The sequence below is a fragment of the Haematobia irritans genome, chromosome 1, assembly GCF_050003625.1.
Source record: "Haematobia irritans isolate KBUSLIRL chromosome 1, ASM5000362v1, whole genome shotgun sequence".
Classification (NCBI taxonomy): domain Eukaryota; kingdom Metazoa; phylum Arthropoda; class Insecta; order Diptera; family Muscidae; genus Haematobia; species Haematobia irritans.
In genome coordinates, this window is record NC_134397.1 from 85,726,835 (window position 1) to 85,751,187 (window position 24,353).

Genomic DNA, 24,353 nt, shown 5'->3' on the forward strand with positions numbered 1-24,353 from the left:
TAAACTTGCAAGATAGTAAGAATGGGTTTTATTCTCTTGGGTAAAATTAGTAGAAGTGTACACGTTCATGAATTTGTCATTAATTCAGCGGTTTTAAACCAATTAAAACGAAATATATTTATATTTTCTAATTCTAGTGCAATTGGATTTGTTGATTATTAACCAGCTGATAATTGCAAGTTTTTACTGTGAAATGTAAACGAAGGACTACCAGTAAACATTTGTGATAGTACGAAGGCGGTTCGGAAACTTCTTAGCCTTTCAATGAAAGAGAATAGTTAGTTTTTCATAAATATTTTTATTTTTCAATATAATCTCCTGAAACTTCAATACACTAAGTTCAACGCTTTTCTAGCAATTCTATCCCTTGATTAAAATAGTTTTCCTCAAGGTCTTCAAAATAGTGGTTTACAACTGTAACATTTGAGGTAAAACGCTTGCCAGCAAGGAATTCTATTAGATTTGGGAACAAGTAAAAGTCACTGGGAGCTAAATCAGGAAAATAAGGTGGGTGGTCAAGCAACTCGTACTTTAATTCGTTGATTTTAGCCATTGTTAAAACACTATTATGCGCTGGTGCGCTGTCTTGATGAAAAATTATTTGTTGGTGTTGTGTTGTAAGCCAGGACGTTTTTCTCGAATTTGTACATTTAATTGATTCAAAAGGTTGCAATAGTACTCTGAATTTATTGTTTTACCCTTTTGCAGATAGTCAATCAATAAAATACATTTGAAGTTCCAAAAAAACGTTGTCATAACCTTACCAACCGATTGAATTGTTTTTGCCTTCTTTGGGGCACTTCCTCCAGCTTCAGTCCATTGTTTGGATTGTTCTTTTGTCTCTGGAGTATAGTGGTGGATCCATGTCTCATCAACAGTTATGAAACGACGCTTAAAATTCATTTTATTTCGCTTAAAACGATCCAAACAAGCTTGAGAAATGTTCATTCTTATGCGTTTTTGCGTTAACAAATACGGCACCCATCTTGCAGAAAGCTTTTTCATCTGTAGTTCTTCATGCAAAATTAAATGGACTCGATCGTTTGAGATGCACATGATATTAGCAATTTCACGCACTTTTATTCGTCGATGATTTAATACCATATCATGCACTTTGGCTACAATTTCTGTTGTTGTTTTTGGACGTCCACTACGTGGTTCATCTTCAATGCTTGTACGACCACGATTAAATTCAGCAACCCAATTGTTTACTGTTGCATATGAAGGAGCACTTTAACACATTATGAATTTCTTGTCCCGATAAACCTTTTTTATGTAAATATTTAATGATTATTTCATCTGTTCATAACAGAGATGGAAGTTTCCAAAACACTTAACTTTTTTCTGTTTATACCGCGCTTCTTGTGCTAGGCTAACAAGTTTCCGAACTGCCCTCGTACATGCTATTGGCATATTATTCGAAAAAAATTATCTGCAACAGACTTAAAAAAAGAAGCTGAAAAGAAAAATTTTATTCCAAATCATCAATTTGGTTTTCGTAAAGATCATTCGACAATCGAACAAATACACAGAATCACGTAAGTAATAAAGAATATTTTTAGATATCTCGAAAACTTTTGATGGAGTAGTGCATACATCCCTAAAAAGGAAAATAAATACCATTCTTCCAAACGAAATTTGCAAACTTATGGAATCATACTTAACTGATAGACATTTTCGGAATAAGAATAGTGGAGAATTCTCTGACTTATATCCAATATCTTCGGGAGTACCACAAGGTAGCATACTACAACCCATACTATATCTCCTTTACACATATGATCTACCGAATGACGAGCACAGCCTTCTCGGAACCTTCGCAGATGATACAGTTTTTTTGTCAAACGGTACCGATACATCAATATCAACAAGGAAACTTACATCGAGACCTCAAAATAAATTCAGTGAGAGAAGAAATAACTCTACTCGCAAAATCCCACGAAAAAAAAAACTTATTTCCATTAAAAATGAGGAAATACCAAATCTCTTAGATGAAAATCAAATACTGCGTCGATTGAGACGATTCAAGCCGAATAATTTGATGCCGCGTTTCACCCAGCAAATAGATTAAACAAAATAATCTAGTCTGAAATGAACTCATAATTTAATCGAAATAACTTACTAGTTAGTCTTACTAGAAATTAAAGACTAGTCGTAGTGCATATATTTAAGCAATCATATTATGTAATAAATAAAAAACATAAATAAAGAGCGAAAAGAGAATGTATTTTTTCGACAACGTATGCTATGATAGAGAAATTGGTCTATTGAAGTTACTCGTAACGAACGGTTGTTTTTTTTTCGCGTAAATTGAAAAATATACTTAAACCGATCAGCGATATTCTATCTGAAGCTTTAGAAAAGGGTCCATACATATTTTTAACACAAAGAGTTGAAATAAACGATGTGTGCAACGTATGACAGACCGCTTGGACGTATCTGTGTTTATTTTTTGTAAAAATGGAACATATTCTACGTTTATTGAAGGTACCCGTGTAAAAATTGGGGGACCCGATTGGATAATGTTAGATCTGAGCCAAGATATGGTCAGATCTGAGCAGATCCGAAAAATGTTTATATTTGGTTAGATCTAAATACTATGAAATTGGATCTGATCAGATCTCAAAAATGAGACAAATCTAATCAGATCTTATTTGATATAATTGTATATTATTTGATACATTTGTATCTTTCGAGATCTTTCAACAGCATAGGACACCTGCTCATAATAACCCAGCCAGCATTTCAAAGTTACATTTCATCCTCATCGCTACCACAGACTCGTAAGTGATACTGCAACAATCGCCAACTGTGATGGGGGAAACGTATGAAAAAGTATGAAATGTACATGAAAATATTTTGCCATCACTATTTTTACAAGAGCCATTTTTTACTTTGTGAAACACCAAGCGCAACTAGCTTCTTATAATTTTTTTTAAATAAAATCGATAATGAAGTGCTGAAAACATAGTTAATTCGCTTAAAATTGTAAAAGGTATATTGGTGAACAATTTTTGACTTTCCAAATGGAATAAAGTGATTGTTTTTCAGATATTTTACAGACACGCTTCCTCCATCGAGAATAAAAACACTGGCTGATAGACGCTGCAACATGTAACTTGCCACTTGTAAATCAACATCATTCTATAATTAATGGAAAAATTATGTGTGTTGTGATAGTGGTATAAATGTTATATTTATAAGAATTTATAAATGTTTAATCGAATTAATAACATCTAAACTATCGTGTTTTACTTGCCCACAAGATTCTTTTACAACTATCTTAAAATGCACTTTATCCGATTGTTTGACGGGGCTCTTATTGGCGTCGTTCTAAATTTATTAAAAAATACACCTACTAATTGCACTCATGCGATACTTTTTTGTAGTAACTTGGCGTGGTACAACTTCTCAATAGTGACGGCGCTTTTCCGACGAGTTTTAGATGTCGTATACGATTGTTTTCGACGTGGTGGGGATTCTCAGAAGCGCCGTAAAATTTAAAAAATTTTTTTGTATATAATACGAGATCAATTATTTTATTTAATAATACAGTAAGTATATGCATTACATACACTCAAAAATTTTTAAATTGAATTTAAATTGAATTCCATCAAAGCCAATTAAGGAGGTATTGAAAGTTGAGTTGGAGTGTTGTTCAGGGGGTTTCTCGTTTGTTTTTCTTTAAGGCAATCTGTAATGAAATTTAGTAAATAGTATTAGGAATTCGATGTTTAGCTCAATAATATGGGACATATTTCTTATAATCGAGTCCGAACGGCATATCATGTTGCGTTGAGAAAACTTAGAGAATCTTTGAAGCAGTAAGAAATGTCACCAGCATTACTGTGAGGAGATAATCCACCGCCGGGATAATTTTTGGTCGGAACTAGGATTGAACGCATGACCTTTTGAATGCAGTCTAAAAATAACGGCCTATCGCTATCCTAACCTAATCCTGAATTCACTTTAAATGTGAGTATTGAAAGCAACATAAAATTATAACCTTTTTGTCAAGTTTTATTGCAACTTAAAGAAGAATGATCCAAAACAGTCCTAATACTTGGTTACATAGTTCAATATAATTACTATAATTGTTTACTAATTGTTTTTTAATTAATTTCATTGCAGATTGCCTTAACGCTCCAGTCCAGTCCTGTCCTCTTAATACCTCTTAAATAGCTTTGATTGATCCAATTTAACTTAAAAATATTTATTATGCATATACTTTTTGTTTGTATTATTAAATAAAACAATTGATCTCATTTCATATACAAATTGTGGACTTTTATTATTAACAGGTATCCTATTCTGTTCAAAGATCTCGAAAGTATAAAAGAATTATGTAACAACTTTTCGGATCTGCTCAGATCTGATCATATCTTGGCTCAGATCTTACCATTTCAAATCAGATCCCCCAATTTTTACCACTTTTTGTCGGAAAGACTTATTTTCGGAGTTACGGGCCCCTAAAGTTTTCATTATCACGTATATTGGATTTAGTATCCATCGCACATAAAAGTAATATATTTAGAATAACATGGACCCGGCCACCTGTCCACTTTGGGTTCGCGTTAGCCCACTTTGGACTCTGTTCAGAGGAGAAAGTCTCAAACCCCGGCCGACCTATCCCCTTTGGGTTCGCGTTAGCCCAGTTTGTCCATAGGAGAATCAAATCCCGGCCAAAGGCCGGCCACCTTCACCTGCAAAGCATTTTTACTTATTATTTTCTGCTTAAAATGTACTATTTTTACAAAAGACAAATTGTTACCTAACATTTTCGATTTAAAATCCCTTCTCCTACACTCAAAAAAGAGTTTGTTTATTTTTAACTTGGCTTGATAATGAGTTTCCGGACTCTGCCCCAGGGAAATCAACAACCACCCTTATTCTTGAAGTCGCCCTCGCTTTTTGTCATCTGTCGCTTTTAAGTCGTCTCGTCATTCAATTGGTATTCCTGTGAAGTGGCGACGGCGACGACGACGACGACGACGATTACTTTTTGTACCAATTACAATACTCGGTAATAAAAGGCCGATATCACTAGAAAACAATCAGCTGATGTGAAAAAAATTAATTTTAATTTTTTTTCGGTTTAAAATATCTTTATTTCCGACGCAATTATATGTCGGAAAATCAAGAAAAATATTTAATTTGACGCGGGAAAAATGTGGATATATATTCAAGGACAGTAAAAGCTTCCAAAACTATAAAAATGGAGACGACGCTGAGATCAATGGCACAAGGATCATCATGAAAGAAAACAATCAGCTGATATACAAAACTGAATTTTAATTATTTGCGTTTAAAATGCTATTTGTTAGTAATCCAATTTTGACTTGGAAAATCAAAATAAATGATAAATTTGACTCGGGAAATGATTTAGATATCTACATTAGGACAATAACAACATGCGCATATACAAAGTTCGTGAAGGACACATTTGTTATCTAAGTTTGATGCTAATTGTACAGTGTTATTTTCTATATATACTGATTTTTTCCCATTTTTTTGTAATTGTTGAAGATTAGTCACTTTACCTCTTACCAATTTCTATTTTTTGAATTTATTTTTCAACTGTTCGATTAATAAAGTCTAAAAAACTTCTTCAAAAATTAAACACTAAACTCGTCGCTGGTAAATTTAAAGGCGACAAAAAGCGACACCAGGAATACCGATTTTCTTCGATAGCAGAATATATCGACGAACGGAATACCAATTAGTGGCGACAGAGGAAAAGCGACAAAAACCGACGGCGAAGGCGACTTCAGGAATAAGGGTGAATAATTGATTGGTATGCAAAATTCAAGCGTGGTGAAATGAGCACGGAGGACGGTGAACGCAGTGGACGCCCGAAAGAGCTGGTTACCGACGAAAACATCACAAAAATCCACAAAATGATTTTGAATGACCGTAAAATGAAGTTGATCGAGATAGCAGAGGCCTTAAAGATATCAATGGAACGTGTTGGTCATATCATTCATCAATATTTGGATATGCGGAAGCTCTGTTCAAAATGGGTGCCGCGCGAGCTCACATTTGACCAAAAACAACAACGTGTTGATGATTCTGAGCTGTGTTTGCAGCTGTTAATTCGTAATACACCCGAGTTTTTCCGACGATATGTGACAATGGATGAAACATGGCTCCATCACTACACTCCTGAGTCCAATCGACAGTCGGCTGAGTGGACAGCGACCTGTGAACCGTCTCCGAAGCGTGGAAACTCAAAAGTCCGCTGGCAAAGTAATGGCCTCTGTTTTTTGGGATGCGCATGGAATAATTTTTATCGATTATCTTGAGAAGGGAAAAACCATCAACAGTGACTATTATATGGCGTTATTGGGGCGTTTGAAGGTCGAAATCGCGGCAAAACGGCCCCATATGAAGAAGAAAAAAGTGTTGTTCAAATTGAGCTTCGAATTGCTTCCCCATCCACCGTATTCTCCAGATCTGGCCCCCAACGACTTTTTCTTGTTCTCAGACCTCAAAAGGATGTTCGCAGGGAAAAAATTTGGCTGCAATGATGAGGTGATCGCCGAAACTGAGGCCTGTTTTGAGGCAAAACCGAAGGAGTACTACCAAAATGGTATCAAAAAATTGGAAGGTCGTTATAATCGTTGTATCGCTCTTGAAGGGAACTATGTTGAATAATAAAAATGAATTTTGACAAAAAAAATGTGTTTTTCTTTGATAGACCGGGGACTTATCAGCCAACCTGTTAATTGAAGTAATTCTTACCATCAATACAAGGCAGATTTAGTAAGGTAGTTTTAGTATTACAAAAACAAAAATGTCAGTCGCCATATTGAAACTTTGATTGTCAGTCAAATTGAATTAAATTTCTCACTTGTTGAACAATATGTTCAACAAGTTGGAAATTTAAAATAGAGAAAATCTGGAAATGATCGATGTATGCTTCGAAATATGATATGGTCTACAAGAATAATTGAAGTAATTCTTACCATCAATTATGAGGATAATTTATTTCGATACTTTTCTGTCATAAATTTAAAGCAAATTGAAAATTCAAAATTTTTGGTATAAAATAATTTTATTTTGAATTTTTATTTTTATTTGTCACAATTGTCTATTAAACATTGGCGTAGCTAGCAACATTTTCGTAGGGGGTAAAAGCTACGATGTGTGGTCATTGTGAAGATACCTCAAAAAGAGAAAAAATAAATTCTTATAGATGGGAAGAAACCATAATATTTAATTCAGTGATATATAATCATGATTTGAAGAAATGCTGAATGGTATTTGGTAGGGGGAGATGAAAAACCCATAAAACCCCTTTAGCTACGCCTATGCCATTAAGCAGATACCGACAATCAAAGTTCTGCTCAAATGAAGAAATTGTAATCATCTGATAGCTTGAAATTACCTTCCCAAATATATCTTGGGTAGAAGTACGCTTGGGGTTTTCTTTAACATTTTTGTATATGGTAAAACTTTAAATTAGATGCTTTAAAATATAAGTGAAAACAATTATATTTTTATAAAATCGTTCAAAACGTAGAAGATGAAAATACATTGCAGGGTTCCATTGGACAGAAGTAGGATGTTATTTCATAATATTACTTCGGCTGCGATGTCTTTCTCTTCTTTTGCAGATATAATTTTGCTCCAAATGGGATCCTTGCCCTATTCTGTTGGCCTGTTCACTCCCATATTCGACGTACAACAGCCGAATATCTTTATGTTCATCTTTTGAGAAGTGTTTGCGGTCGACATTACAAGGTCGACGAGATAAGCGCCAGTGTTTCCGTGTTTACCACCCCTTCTGTGCTCGATACTGAAATCGTAGCTTTGGAGCCTCTCTATCCAACCTGCCAGTTGAGCTTCCGGATTCTTGAATTGGAGCAACCATCGGAGAGCTGAGTGATAAATTCTGAGTAGAGATGGTCCGTCGTAAGGTATTTGACATACATTTGCGACGTATTTTATCATACGTCAAAAACGTCGTAAACCTTCTGAAAATACTTATTTTTTGGCAATATAAAAATTTGTACAATACACTTTTTTTAGAACCGTTCATGTCATACTTTTTTTACAATGTCTGTATTTTCGAATGCCTTTTTATTAAAAATTCGTAAAATACTTTGTTGTTTGCAATATAAGTATATTTTTTTCTACAGTATACGTTTTTTAGAACCATTTATGTTTAACTTGATTTGAGAATGCCCTTTCCTTAAAAAAAATTGTAAAAATAGGCGTACTAACATACTGTCAGTTGGATTTCACATAGCCGTATTAAATGCGGAGTTATTAATAAATTAAAATCGACGTGGTTGTTATTTTGCACGCCCACACGTTATACCTAAATCCGATTTTGGCTACAACAATTTTCACAGTTTCAGCAATTGGAAAGCGCGTTGCATTCAAACGTTTATGTCTACAAATTGTGCAAATTGCATTTGAGTAAAAACTTAACAATATTATAAAAAAATATAAAATACTTCAATATGACGTTTCCATGACTTAGGATATTAAAAATAGTTGTTTAAAATCAAATCAAAGAATCCTGTAGGTGTTTTTGACATTTTAACGTTCTATACAGGTATAAAGGGTGATACGGTCAAAATTTGGTCAAGGGAAAACGCGTGTAAATCGGTGAAATCGTTTATTTAAAAAATCAAATTAAATTTCTTTTTCAAGTTCAATTGGTATAAAATTCAGGAAAAATATTCAGTTAGGCTTTCGCTTTTCCAAATCCGAATTGCCGGGCCTCACGCTTGACACCAGCCATCAGATTTTGTACAGCCACCTTGTCCACCTTCTTCGCCGCAGAAAGCCAGTTTGCCTTGAACTGCTGCTCGTCCTTAGCAGTTTTTTTGGTCTTCTTTAGGTTCCGCTTGACAATAGCCCAGTATTTCTCAATTGGGCGGAGCTCTGGCGTGTTGGGAGGGTCCTTGTCCTTGGGAACCACCTACACGTTGTTGGCGGCGTACCACTCCATAGCCTTTTTACCGTAATGGCAAGATGCCAAATCCGGCCAAGACAGTACGGAACAACCGTGTTTCTTCAGGAAAGGCAGCAGACGTTTATTCAAACACTCTTTCACGTACATTTCTTGGTTGACAGTCCCGGAAGCTATGAAAATGCTGCTTTTCAAGCCACAGGTACAGATGGCTTGCCAAACCAAATATTTCTTTGCGAACTTTGACAGTTTTATGTGCTTGAAAATATCTGCTACCTTTCCCCTTCCTTTTGGCGTATAAAACTCCTGTCCCGGAAGCTGCTTGTAGTCGGCTTTGACGTAGGTTTCGTCGTCCATTACCACGCAGTCAAACTTCGTCAGCATCGTCGTGTACAGCCTCCGGGATCGCGCTTTGGCCGTCGTATTTTGTTTATCATCGCGATTTGGAGTCTTGTAAGTCGATAGTCCGGCTCGTTTTTTGGCTCGATGCACGGTTGTAGACGATACACCCAGCTTATTTGCGGCATCTCGGAGAGAGATGTTAGGGTTTCGCTTGAAACTACCGGCAACTCTCTTTGTCGTTTTCGATTTCCCCCCGATCCAGACTTCCTGGCTGTCGACAAACGTTCCCCAAACACTTTAATTACATTTGTAACGGTTGATTTGGCAACTTTTAGCGATTTTGCCAGCTTTACGTACGAGTAGCTCGGATTTTCGCGATGCGCGAGCAAAATTTTGATACGCTGCTCTTCTTGCTTGGGCGGCATTTTGACAACTGAAGAGTGAATTCCAAAATCAAAATAGGAGCAACATTCTACACACACACACCTTCAAAATGAAGGGTGTTCAGGTTTTTTAAATGCAAAATTGAAAGAAATACGTCAAGTTTATATTGAGCAAATTTTGACCGTATCACCCTTTATGACGTTTTTATACCCTCCACCATAGGATGGGGGTATATTAACTTGTCATTCCGTTTGTAACACATCGAAATATTGCTTTAAGACCCCATAAAGTACATATATTTTGGGTCGTGGTGAAATTCTTAGTCGATCTAAGTATTTCCGTCCGTCCGTCTGTTGAAATCACGCCAACTTCCGAACGAAACAAGCTTTCGACTTGAAAATTGGCATAAGTAGTTGTTATTGATGTAGGTCGGATGGTATTAAAGGAGCAAAATTCATCCGATCCGTTTGAAATTTGGTATGTGGTGTAAGTATATGGTATCTAACAAGCATGCAAAAATCTGTCCATATCGGTCCATAATTATATATAGCCTCCATATAAACCGATTCCCAGATTTGAACTCCGGAGCCTCTTGGAGAAGCAAAATTCATCCGATCCGTTTGAAATTTGGTATGTGGTGTAAGTATATGGTATCTAACAACCATGGAAAAATCTGTCCATAATTATATATAGCCTCCATATAAACCGATCCCCAGATTTGATCTCCGGAGCCTCTTGGAGAAGAAAAATTCATCCGATCCGGTTGATACTTGGTACGTGGTGTTGGTATATGGTCTCTAACAACCATACAAAAATTTTATTTTTATAGAAAATCTTGCCAAAAATTTATTTCTATAGAAAATTTTGCCAAAATGTTATGCAAAATATAGAAATTTTATTTCTAGAGATTTTTTTTTTTAATTTTATTTCTGTAGAAAATTTTATTTCTACAGAAAATTTTGTCAAAATTGTATTTCTATAGAAAATTTTTAGGGAGATACTCTTCAGTAATATTTCTATGCTAAAAGTTAGTGAAGGTGTTATTTTGGGAATCTTAAAGAATCCTGTAAAATTGATGCAGCAGGCTTATCGGCTCATTTCTTGAAAAGTTGTATTTCGTCTGTTTGTATTCCATTGATGTTATTATTTAATCTGTCTTTGAAAGAATGTGTCTTTCTGGATTGTTGGAAAACTGCTTTTATAACCCCAATACATAAAGATGGTTATAAGGCTGATGTTCGCAATTATAGGCCAATTTCGAAGTTGTGTAATGTATCTAAACTATTTGAAAATATTGTTTGTAAGTATGTTTTTAATTCAGTCCGTCCGTTAATTAGTGAGTCTCAACATGGGTTTGTGAAAGATAGATCGACAGTTTCGAATCTTCTTGCTTTCACAAATCATTGTATTACAGCTTTTGAATGTGGTTACCAAGTTGACGTTATTTATTTAGATTTCTGCAAAGCCTTTGATAAGGTGGATCATGGAATTTTAATGCACAAATTGGCTAAGATAGAATTTCACCCTTGTTTGTTATGTTTTTTTAATGTTTCTGTTGTAAGTAGTTGTAGATTTTTACAAGAGGATATTGATAGAGTGGCCGGTTGGGTGGAAGATAACAGATTGTCACTCAATGTTTTAAAATGCAATTACCTTCCGTTTTCAAGAAAAAACTTTTTAATTAATGCTTTGTATTATATTAACAATGTTGCACTGCAGAAAGTTGATAGAAAAATAGATCTGGGTATTTATTTTGATCCGAAATTGGAATTTAACTCATATTTTGATTATGTATTGCGGAAGTCTTATACGACTTTGGCATTTATTAAAAGAAATTGCAGCGAGTTTAGTAATCCCTATACTTTTAAAGTTTTGTATTCAGCATTTGTGTGCTTGAGTATACGTCTATAGTGTGGAATCCTGTTTATAATTGATAGAATTGAAAGACTTCAGAAGAAATTTATTAAATTTGCGGTGAGAAATATTAATTTTGCGGATCCTCTACCAATGTATGAGGCACGCTGTAGGCTTATACATTTGGAAACATTGGTGAATAGACGAGCTAAAAGTTCTGCAATGTTCTTATATAACTTGATCAATGGAAAAATAGATTGCCCTCTTCTTCTAAGTAAAATTGTTTTTAATGTTCCAGCCAGACAACTGCGTTGTCATGAATACTTTAAAATTTCTGTTCATAGATGTAACTATTCATGTAATGAACCATTGCTTAGATCTTTAAAGTAATTTAATGTTTTGAATTCTAAGGTGAGTATTAAGTTCGAGTTTAGCCGCTAAAATCGTCATTTTTTCACGATTACTTTTCTTTAATAATCCATTTTAATGAATACAAACTTTATGAAAATTGGGATATTCCCCATCAAGTTATAATGAAACCTGCAACAAATATGTATAATTTTATGACTTTTTTACCGATTTACTTTTCGCTTTAGTGAAAATTAGCGGCTAAACTCGAACTTAATATTTTTCATTTGAAATCATTTGAAATTGATTTTTCATTTCCTTTGAATATGTTTGTACATACATATTTTAGATTTATATTACTTTTAGGTTAAGCAAGTCTGTAAGATCAATGCCCTTAGACATAAATAAATAAATATTTTCTGCCAAATCTACCAAAACGTCAAGAATTCTACCAATCTACCAAACAGTAAAAAAATCTACCATTTTTGGTAGAATTCTAATAACTGTGTTAACCGTGGCTCGGAAACCCCTTCACACAAAAAAATTTTTTTCTGATTCAATCACGAAATTAATTGATCCAATTAATTTTTTAATTGAAATGTCTTCAATCACGAAAATGATAGTATCAATCACAGTTTTAATTGGGCATAGAAAAAATTCTTGATTAAAAAATTAATTGATTTCATTACCAAATTTCAATTAATTTTTTAATTGATTCAATTAAAAATTTAATTGATATTGATTGCAAAACTCAATTAATTTAGTAATTAAAAAAAGGTAACTATTTTCAATTACATTCTGAATTGGCTTAGAAATTTTATTTGGATTAACAATTGATTCTTTGAAAAAATTTTAATTAAAAATTTAAAAAAAATGTTCATCACTTTTTTAATTGACTTAGTCTTCCGAATTTGATTAAAAGTTAATTGTATCAATTAACTTTTTAATTAAAAATTTTAAAATTTTCAATCATTGGCTTAATTAACTTAATGTTTCTATCTTGATTAAAAAGTTAATTGTACCAATTAATTTATTAATTGAACAAAATTTCAACTTCAATTAACTTTTTAATTGGAAATATTTTGGTGATATTTTTTTCTGTGTTGGAGAAACAAAATTCATCCGATTCGGTTGAAATTTGGTACATTGTGCTAGTATGGACACATCCAACGAGGGCCACATAATACATGTCACTTGTTCACTTAAGTTCGGTATTAAGTTCGAGTTTAGCCGCTAAAATCAAAAATAAAGCTGCAAAAACAGAATATAAGCTATATAATTTGTTGCAAATTTTATTATAACTTGATGGGGAATGATCCAATGCAACAAATAAAACTGTTTATTTTATTAAAACTAATTATTGAGGAAAAGTAGCAGGGAAAATGAGTTTTAGCGCAATAATGCTATATTATACCCTGCACCACTTTGTAGATCCAAATTTTCGATACCAATCACATCCGACGAATATGTTGGGGGCTATATATAAAGGTTTGTCCCAAATACATACATTTAAATATCACTCGATCTGGACAGAATTTGATAGACTTTTACAAAATCTATAGACTCAAAATGTAAGTTGGCTAATGCACTAGGGTGGAACACAATTTTAGTAAAGAAATATGGGAAACATTTAAATCTGAAGCAATTTTAAGGAAACTTCGCAAAAGTTTATTTATGATTAATTGCTCAATATATATGTATTAGAAGTTTAGGAAAATTAGAGTTATTTTTACAACTTTTCGACTAAGCAGTGGCGATTTAACAAGGAAAATGTTGGTATTTTGACCATTTTTGTCGAAATCAGAAAAACATATATATGGGAGCTATATCTAAATCTGAACCGATGTCAACCAAATTTGGCACGCATAGCTACAATGCTAATTCTACTCCCTGTGCGAAATGTCAACCAAATTGGGCCAAAACTCTGGCTTCTGGGGCCATATAAGTCCATATCGGGCGAAAAATATATATGGAAGCTATATCTAAATCTGAACCGATTTCAATCAAATTTAGCACACATGACTATACTACCAATTGTATCCCTTGTGCAAAATTGCAAGCTAATCGGGATAAAACTCTAGCTTCTGGGTCCATATAAGTGCATATCGGGCGAAAGATATATATGGGAGCTATATATAAATCTACATCGATTTCAACCAAATTTGGCATGCATAGCTACAATGCCAAATCTACTCCCTGTGCAAAATTTCAACCAAATTGGGCCAAAACTCTGGCTTCTGGGGCTATATAAGCCCATATCGGGCGAAAGATATATATGGGAGCTATATCTTGACTATGCGACTAAGTGTTATGTTTGTACAAACTTCAAGCAAATCGGTATAAAACTCTGGCTGCTGGGTCGATATTAGTGCATATCGGGCGAAAGATATATATGGGAGCTATATCTAAATCTGAACCTATTTCTTCCAAAATCAATAGGGTTCTATTCTGACCCAAATTAGGAACATGTGCCAAATTGGAAGGCGATTGGACTTAAATTGCGACCTAGACTTTGATCACAAAAATGTGTTCACAGACAGACGGATGGACGGAGGGACGGACGGACAGACGGACGTGGTTATATCGACTCAGGGACCCACCCTGAGCATTATTGCCAAAGACACCATGTGTCTATCTCGTCTTCTTCTGGGTGTTACAAACATATGCACTAACTTATAATACCCTGTTCCACAGTGTGGCGCAGGGTATACAAATTGAGAGTAGAAGGGAAAAGAAAAACAAACAAATTCATATCCCTATTTTATTAGGTCGCTTGATCGATTCCTTTATTTGATAGTCTGTCTGTATGTGGATATTTGCGTGGGGTTAAGGCGTCCACCAGTGGTGGTCCAGATGGCATTCCTGGGATAATTCTGAAGTTTTGCTCCGAATGTCTCTCTGCTCCATTGTCGATGTTATTTAATAGTTCATTGAAATTCGGTTATTTCCCTCTAAGATGGAGGAGTTCTTTTGTCGTACCACTTCATAAGTCGGGGAGCCCCTTTGATGTGAGTAATTATAGGGGGATAGCAAGATTGAGAGCTATTCCCAAGGTTTTGAGAAGATGGTGGCGGATGTTTTGTCGCATAGCACTTCTTCGATACTGGATTCTTGCCAGCATGGTTTGCGTAAGGGCCTATCGACTACTACGAACTTGGTGGAATTTACTTCTCATGTTATTAATCAGTTTGTTGTTGAGAATCAGACACATGTTATTTATACGGATTTTAGTAAAGCTTTTGACCGGGTGAATCATAAGCTGTTGTTGTATAAGTTGGACAGGATTGGATTGGCCAGTACACTTTTGGCTTGGATTTCGTCGTATCTTGAGTGCCGTACGCAGATTGTGTCTTTTGGTGGTTCCTATTCGAGGTTCTTTGATGTCCCATCAGGTGTGCCTCAGGGTAGTCATTTGGGGCGAGTCTTATTTGTGTTATTTAAAAGTTATTCTCCTTGTTCGATAATTCTGGTCGGGTGCTTTTGTTACAGGATGATTTCGATAGCTTTGGTGATTGGTGTAGGGTAAATCTAATCGATTTGAACTTGAAGAAATGCAAGTTTATAAGTTTCTTCAGGTCTAGGTCTATTGATGTTCGGTATAGTATACGGGACACGTTATTGGAGGAGGTTGATTCTTTTGTTTATCTTGGCATTGTTATGAATCGTAAGCTTAATTTTAATTATCATATTAATTCGATGGTGAGTAGGGCATCTGGGGTTCTAGGATTCATAAAGCGTTGGGCGAAGGAGTGTTCGGACCCTTATGTTACCAAGAGGATTTTCACTGCCCTTGTTAGACCCATTCTGGAGTATGGTTCTATCGTGTGGGATCCTCAGTATGATGTTTACATTGATAAGATAGACTCGGTTCAGAAGCAGTTCTTGTTGTTCGCTCTAAGACATCTTCATTGGAACAGTGATTTTGTTCTTCATCCTTACACTTCTAGATTGAGGCTGATTCATTTGCCTACTCTTAGGAGCCGACGGACGATGTTGAGCTCCATGATGATGTATAGGCTAGTTTGTGGGGATATTCCATGCTCTGAATTGATATCTAGGATTAGGATAAATGTTCCTTTTAGATCATCTAGGAATTACCAGTTTCTTTTCATTGATTTTCAACGATTGAATTATGCTTCTGTGGATCCTATTCGTAGGATGTGAATTAATTTTAATTCATCTAGATGACACAAACTTAAGTATTGAAATGGCGAAGACCAGAATTTTAGCATATTTGGAAACTAATACATTTGTTTTATTGAATAACCTAATATTTGGTCTTGTGTTGTAATATGTCCGGCTGATGAGTCCTTCTCTGCAGCTGGTTAAATCCCTCTGCCTCCACCCTGCCATGGTCCGGATCATGGTGTTTACGCTGTCCCTACGTCATGGGGACGAGGTCCTCACGGTCGGAAGGGGCGGGATAGTGGGCGATGGGACCGTTCGAACAAAAAGCAATTTCATATCGCTATCTTACTCAACAAAACATTTTAAGGATTTTGACTAGCCTATTTTCATTAGGTATATTTTCGTAAACATGTGTTAATCCTTTTGTAGTTCATCGTTTTAAGTAAATATAAAAATATCAGAGCATTCAAATTTTATCAGATGAACTCGACCTTGTCATTTTGTCCATGGACCTTTTATCATTGTCCTTTATTTTATGTGGTACGAATTCCATTTCACATGAACTCATTGTTCAAAGGGTGACCTTATCGTTTACTTCGATTTTTTATGAAATTGAGCTTTTTATAGTATACCTCATGTATAATAAATTTTTACTCAAGGTGTACAATAAATGTTTATTAATGAAATCTAATGGCCTTTTGAACCGAATGAAAATCAAATTTATTATTAAAAAGCCATAAATTTAACAAATTGGAATTATTTTTTCGGGATCCCGAAAAAATCCGGGATTTAGAATAAAAAATCCCGGGATACGAGATTAATCCCGTCCCGAAAATCCCGGGATTTCGGGACGGGATTTATCCCGGATGACAGCCCTAGTTAATACTGACAGCAAGCTTTCATTAAATGAATGAAACTGCGTTTTTGGTAAAAAAAAGTGTACATTCTAAAGAGAAAATATTATGTAAATATTTTGTCGGAAGAGCGTAGTTTTCGAGATACCGATCCTTGAAAATTCGCTTATACATAGGTCCCCGGCCTTCGGTCGGAGTTTGAGACTTTCTCCTATGGACAAGGCCCAAAGTGGGCTAATTAACGAAAATTTCAACGCGAAAAGCGAATATAATAATCACCAACAATCACAAATATATACATAATATGTTTTTTATTAAATTGGTAGATGCAAGTAACCGTCATTAAATAAAAATGATTTTCACTGTGAAATACGTATTTAAACAATAGACTTGCCTATTTGGCCGTTAAATACTGTGTTGGCAACCCTGATTGCAAGATTTATTTACCTTGATAATGAATCAGTGGATAGGAGCGATACTTACGTGTATTCATGTTCTGTCGGTGGATTCATTTTCCTTTCTTCCAGTTTGTCATAAAAACTTTTCCACATCTTGTCTTCGTTCATGATTATTTCTCTTAAAATGTTTACAACTTGCTAGTTACAACTTCGTTCACGTAATAATGATCAATTGGAAAACTTCCCGTACGTACGAAAGCTAAAGCTAGATGAAACTAACTCATTTTACCATCACCTTAAAATAACAATGAGTCGCCGACTTGGTTTATTAATACATGTATGTGGGGATTAATCATACATGTACAGCACCCGAATATTGAATAAGGCGCAATCTTATGCAGCATCATCTATTTTGCTTACTTCGATCGTTGCAGCTTTTAAGTAGGCAAAATGGAACTAAAAATATTGGTAACACTTTTATGGGGAGATTGTCCAAAAACTAGCTATTATTAAATACGTTCACATTATGCTCGTAATCTTGCTTATGCGTCGTCCAGATTATAAGTTGTTTCCGGACGGAATTTCTGTGTTTGTAAAGAATCTTACAGTGTGGTCAACCCTCTGGAGGACGCATAAGCAAGGTTACGAGCATAGTGTGAACGTATTTAATAATAGCTTTGGGATAATCTTCCCATAAAAGTGTTATCAATGTTTTTAGTTCTATTTTGCCTACTATAAAATCTGCAACGAGCGAAGTAAGCAAAAGAGATGATGCTGCATAAGATTGCGCTTTACAGACTATCAGTTATTCCGGATGACAGTGGTTGTGTCGAACATATCCCATATATTGTGAACAATATGAGTTAAGTCCGAAGGCATAATCGATACTGCTGCATGTTTATGGGATCGATAACACATTTACCGATTATTTAGTCATCGCCGACAAGTCGTATCGATCCGACACACTGTAAGATTCTTTACAAACACCGACATTCCGTCCGGAATAACTGATAGTCTGTAAAGCGAATTATTCAATATTCGGGTGCTGTACATGTATGATTAATCCCCACATACATGTATTAATAAACGAAAAGTGAGATTTCAAGTATAGTGTGAACATAGTAATAGACAAGACAATGTTTAATCCATGTAAATTGAGGAACATTTGAAAAATGCTACATTTCAACAATTTTTCAAACATATTTTCAATAGATTGGGGATATATTCAAGTTGAGAAAATAGCGACAATTTCTCCAATATTTTCCTCATTCTGAAATGCATAGCTACTCAATAATTTTTCTAACAATTTTCGATGTAAGGAAAATTAAAAATTAACATTGTTTAGAATATTTTACAACAAATATTTGTATAATAGCTAAAGGTTGAGTTACATACCATGTGTTAATGCGTCAGTTGATTGATATATATTACCAGATATCACTTTCATGCTTACTTTTCACACACTCATATAAAAAAGTCTGTTGTTAATAGCAAACGCTGTATGCTGTTTTCAGCAAACAAAATGTTGTTGTTTTAGCAGTCAGTAGTTTACTGAAATTTTCTGCTGATCCGAATAAAACTATAAATTCACTGCGGTCAAATGGACAATAGTAAAATGGTACCCATTATATAACTTCAAACATTAAAAACAATTAGGATTTTTTATTATGCAATAGCATTTGTGAACAAGCCACCCTTTTTAGTAATTTACATTTTACTTAAAAAAAAAATTAATTAACTGGACCCTTGGATTTGTATACCCTTAACCCCTATGAATGCCTGGCCATAGGAACATACCGGGGAACTGCGAAGCGGATCAGTTGGTAAGGCTAGGGACTACCTTACATATTCCAAGGGAACTAGAACCTGTTGGTATGCCCCTGGCTACCTGCAAGCTCATGCTGCTTGAGAAGGCTGTTATGATGGGAAATGTTCGATGGGATAATTGCAAGGGCTGTAACGACACCAAGCAAATATGGCCCAATTTAAACTTAAACCGCACACTAGATATGCTAGTGTTCTCGAGACGTCAGATATCACTCCTTATATCTGCTATAACGGGTCGCTGCCTGATAGGCGATTTTGCAAAAACTATAGGCGCGAAGTATAATGACTATTGTATGAGCTGTCATGATGCGGAGGAAAAGGAATCAGTTAAACACCTCTTGTTTGAGTGTCCTGCATTTTGTGTAAAGCGCAAGCAACTTTTAGGAGCATATAGCTTCAGATTACTGGCGGATCTGGAAAACGTTAACTTAAGCAGTCTGCTAATATTTTTGGAACAATCTGGTTGGTTCAACAAAGAAAAATAATCAAGAAGGTTCAGCGGTTGAAACTAGAAGTGCCCATATGTAATAGGTACTTTTAGTTAATGTGGTATCACAATGGACTGAGTCTAAGTGAGCCTGAATCTTAATCGGGCTGCCACTTTAACCTAACCTAACCATGCTGTTTCGGAAGACTGTTTTATGATAAGGCCAAACATTTGATATGCTTAAGTCTAAATATTATTTAATTTGAATATTAGAATGAGTATTCGGAGTGAAGAAAATAGACATCCGGAACCAAGAGAATAGACATTTGAAAAACAGCATGTGTTTTCGCCTTGAGAGCTGCATTTTATGTATGTGTGGACATGTGTGTTGTTTATCATTTTGGCATTATGGTCACAATTTTTTTCTTGGTTCGTTAAAAGAAATCGGAACGTACGAGGAGTAAGTCAAAACATCCAGGCAAAGGAAATTAAAAAAAAGTTGGAAATTATACAAAAGTTACAAAGGGATCTTCATAAAATAACGAAAGGGCACTATACTCTTTTTAGAGTTGGGACAATAAAATGAAAAAAGGAGGAAATAGTGAAAAATTAAACAGTACAATGTTTAAAAACAAAGTTTAGTTCCTCTTTATTAATAAGTAGTCCAAGAGGAGTTCACGGACACCTTCAAATATAAAAGCGGGCATTAAGTTCGAGTTTTGCAGCTAAAACAATTGAAAAAGTTTATTTTCTTTAAAATGAATTATTAAAGCAAAGTAAAAAGCAAAACATTTTAACATTTCAATTTAGAACGATAATGCCAACTTAATACCGGCCTTAATGGTAAAAATTAAATGAAGTACAAAACACGATAAGTTTTAAAAGCATTTAAAATGGTGTTAAAGGCTAGTAAAAAACTGTTCACGCCTAAATAAATTTATGTGTATATTATAAAATTATTTATGTATGTTTATACTCGACTCCACGTTCTTCTTTTGTTAGAATTCCTTCCAAAATTTCAAACTTTTATAACAACAGTTTTTTGTTACAAAATTGTTATTTTTGCAATAAAAAAATAATATTTTATCCAAAAGCTCAGTCCATTTAGTTTATATCAAGCACCGTTTCTGACTGTGAATCTTTAATAACCCACATTTTGAAGTTTCATTATAAAAATTTAATATAGTATAAATATAAATGTGTAAATTAGAAAAAAAGGGTGATCGGTCGAAGCAGGGATTGAACCCACGACCCTTTGCATGCAAGGCAGACATGCTAACCACTGCTCCACGTGGCCAACAAATGTACGTTTCTGTTAAATAATGTTATGTTTGCATGGGCTCGTGGGCGCTGCAAACTATCCTATATAAATGTAACTTATAACGATAATTGCCTACTGGTGACTATAACAGCTACGTAGCCCAGTGGATAGTGTGTTGGCTTACAAACTGTATGGTCCTCGGTTCGATTCTCCGTCCAGACGAAAGGTAAAATTTTAAAAATTTATAAAATTGAATAATTTCTTCAACATTATTTGTGTTACAGAAAAAGGTGCCAAGAACTTAAAAATTTATGGAAGTGAAAACTATGTGAGGGAATGATATCTTCTTTGGGGGAAATTCTTCCAAGCATATAATATTTTTGGGCTCAAAATACTTCCAAACATATAATATGTTCACATAAAACATACATATTAATGTTTCGGCAGTATCAAATAATATATGTGCTTCCTGCAAAATATCTTTGGAACATATGTTAGAGAAGCGATTTTGTTTAGGGTGTATAGATTGATTTAAATTTATTACCAATATCAATTAATTTGATTTCAATCACGAAAATCGCGGATTCAATCATTTTTGAATTGAAATGTCTTCAATCACGAAAATGATAGTATCAATCGCCCATCTTGATTGAAAACCAACACGATTTCCAATTAAAAATTCAATTGAATTTTGTCACGGAAACAATTAATTGTTTGATTGAATCAATTGAAAAAGTGATTGGCTTTTGACATAAAATTCAATCACAGTTTTAATTGAATCAATTAAAATTTTAATTAATTTCGCGAGAAAAATCAATCAACTATTTGATTGATTCAATTAAATTACGATATTAATTGATATTGGTAACAAATTTCAATCAAAAATGTATATATTACCCCAAAATCTTATTTAGTTTTATTTGAAATAAAAAAATATGCGCGTCTTATAAAAAATCTTCAATATTTTATTTCTCTGAATTATGTTATGCTATAGACTAAAGAATTTTGTTTTTGTTATTTGTGTGTTTTGTTCGAACATAACTTATGGCGATTTCGATTGGGAAAAAAGGTGCAACATTCTCGAAATTGATTGCCACATATGAAGGACACTGTCATAAATTTTGGTTCCTGTGTCCCTCAAAATGTTATGAATTAATAATAACTTTGGAATGACCCTACCATTTGGGCGAAAATACAACGAGGGAAAAAGTAGTGTAACACCAAGGCAACATATTTTTTGCAAAACGAAAACGCCCTTAGACAAGGCCGTATTCAGGGGGGGGGATGAGGGGGATCAAACCCCCCCGAAATGAATGAATATTTTTATATAAATAAATATATATTTTTAGCTGCATAGAAAAATCTTATCGAAGATGTTGAAGAAAAGCTGGAGGTTTTATTTTGAAAAACGCTTACCTATAAAACTTGCACAAATCATAGAATACTAGTTGAAAAGCCCGTCAAACGACGGTCGAAAAAAACAAATTGTTTTTGTTCTCGCACCACAAATTTCATTTTTGGAAAATGTCTTTCTGCTTTTTATTTGTGTTTGTTGTTCTTTTTGTGAACATGACTCGCTTTGTTTGGCCATAGCAACAACAACGAAACATCCAAACACACATGTGTAAATGAAATGGCGCAAAACCTGCGAAAAGAACCTGCCTAATTCAGCGATGGAAGCACTTGGAGAGTGCAATAAAGAGATATTTCCAAACGTGCATATTCTTTTAAAAATTTTGGTCACTTTGCTTTGGAAAATACAATTTTTAAGAAAGTACAAAAAAGGTATTTTTTGAGCGGAAAGGTACTTTTTACTAAATTTCAACAAAAATTTCACTGGAAAATTATTGTCAAGAGACTAAATTTTACAGAAAAGAAAATTTTGACAAAATTTTCTATAGAAATAAAATTTTGCAAAAAAAATCTGTAAAAAAAATGTTGCAAAATTTTTTCTATAGAAATAACATTTTGCAAAAATTTCCTATAGAAATAAAATTTGTACAAAATTTTCAATTGAAATAAAATTTTGACAAAATTTTCTATAAAAATAAAATTTTGCAAAAATTTTATATAGAAATAAAATTTTGACAACATTTTCTACCGAAATAAAAAATCGATAATATAGAATCGCATTCTTTTTTCGACTAAAACATTCTTGAAGTTCAATAAAATCCTGTTTTTGACTATGTCTTTTACAAAATCGAGATTTTCTTCCCACATGAACATGTCTGTTTTGCCATATTTGTAAAAGACTATTAGCATATAAGGTTGATAAAGACTTTCTCAAAATATTAAAATATTTTGTCAAAGCTATTGTACCATAAATCTGATATCGACTCACAAATGTCTACACAAAAGGTACTAAATCATTCGCGGGGGTACTACGGTACTGACCGGGGTGAAAAAGTATTGAAAAAAGTACTATAGTACTGCATTTTCCATCCCTTCAGTTACTACGTACTCATCCGAACTTTCATTTTCAACAATGAAGAGAATAAAGACGTATCTTAGAAATTCGACTAGCGAGAGTAGACTCGATGGATTGGCATTAATGTCGGTTCATCGCCGAATAAATGTGCCGACTGAAGAAGTAATTGATTTATTTGCTGCCCAAAAAGCCCGTCGGCTCAATTTAATATTATAAAAATATTGTATACATACCTATGCATAAATAAAATTTTCTACACATGAGATTATATGAATATTTTTTTTTAAGTTGAACCCCACCCCCCCCCCCCCCGCGAATTAAAATCCTGGCTACGGCCTTGCCCTTAGACATACAATTATGATCAATAACAACTAAAGGATTGAAAAAATAAACTATACACACAAAAATTTTTTTTTCTGATTCAATCACCAAATTAATTGATCCAATTAAATTTTTAATTGAAATGTCTTCAATCACGAAAATGATAGTATCAATCACAGTTTTAATTGGGCATAGAAAAAATTCTTGATTAAAAAATTAATTGATTTTTTTCAGCAAATTTCAATTAATTTTTTAATTGATTCAATCTAAATTTTAATTGATGTTGATTGCAAAACTCAATTTTTTTATTAAAATAAAAAGGTAACTATTTTTAATTACTTTCTGAATTGGCTTAGAGTTTTTATTTGGATTAACAAATGGTTGTTTGAAATACATTTTTAATTAAAAATTAAAAAAAATCAGCACTTTTTTTTAACTGAATTAGTCTTCCGAATTTGATTAAAAAGTTAATTGTATCAATTAATTTTTTAATTAAAAATTTTAAAATTTTCAATCATTGACTTAATTAACTTAATGTTTCTATCATGATTAAAAAGTTAATTGTATCAATTAATTTATTAATTGAACAAAATTTCAACTTCAATTAACTTTTTAATTGGAAATATTTTGGTGATATTTTTTTCTGTGTATAAATCATTATCTTCCTTGTCATATTAACGATGCCAGCATGTTCCTTCTAATATTTAGATGCGCCTACATTTCCAATAAATCAGCAGCCTGTAAGCTAAATTAGTTTTTCTGAAAGTAAACAGAATAATTCGAATTTAATTTTGTTCAATTAAAAGTTAATTTTGTTAAACATTACCTGCATAGAATATCAAGTTCAATTCTTAGTTC

At 33.8% G+C, this 24,353-nt stretch overlaps 1 protein-coding gene across 1 annotated transcript in view; it reads right to left on the reverse strand.

Moving 5' to 3' along the window:
• stac (C2 and C2B_Munc13-like domain-containing protein staccato) overlaps positions 1-17,670 on the reverse strand; it is a 197,861-nt gene extending 180,191 nt beyond the window's left edge. Inside the window, exon 1 of the mRNA XM_075291047.1 lies at positions 17,317-17,670. Coding sequence (XP_075147162.1) covers positions 17,317-17,399 — 83 coding nt within the window. The 5' untranslated portion in view covers positions 17,400-17,670. The remainder of the gene's footprint in view (positions 1-17,316) is intronic.
• Between the last annotated feature and the right edge of the window lie 6,683 nt (positions 17,671-24,353).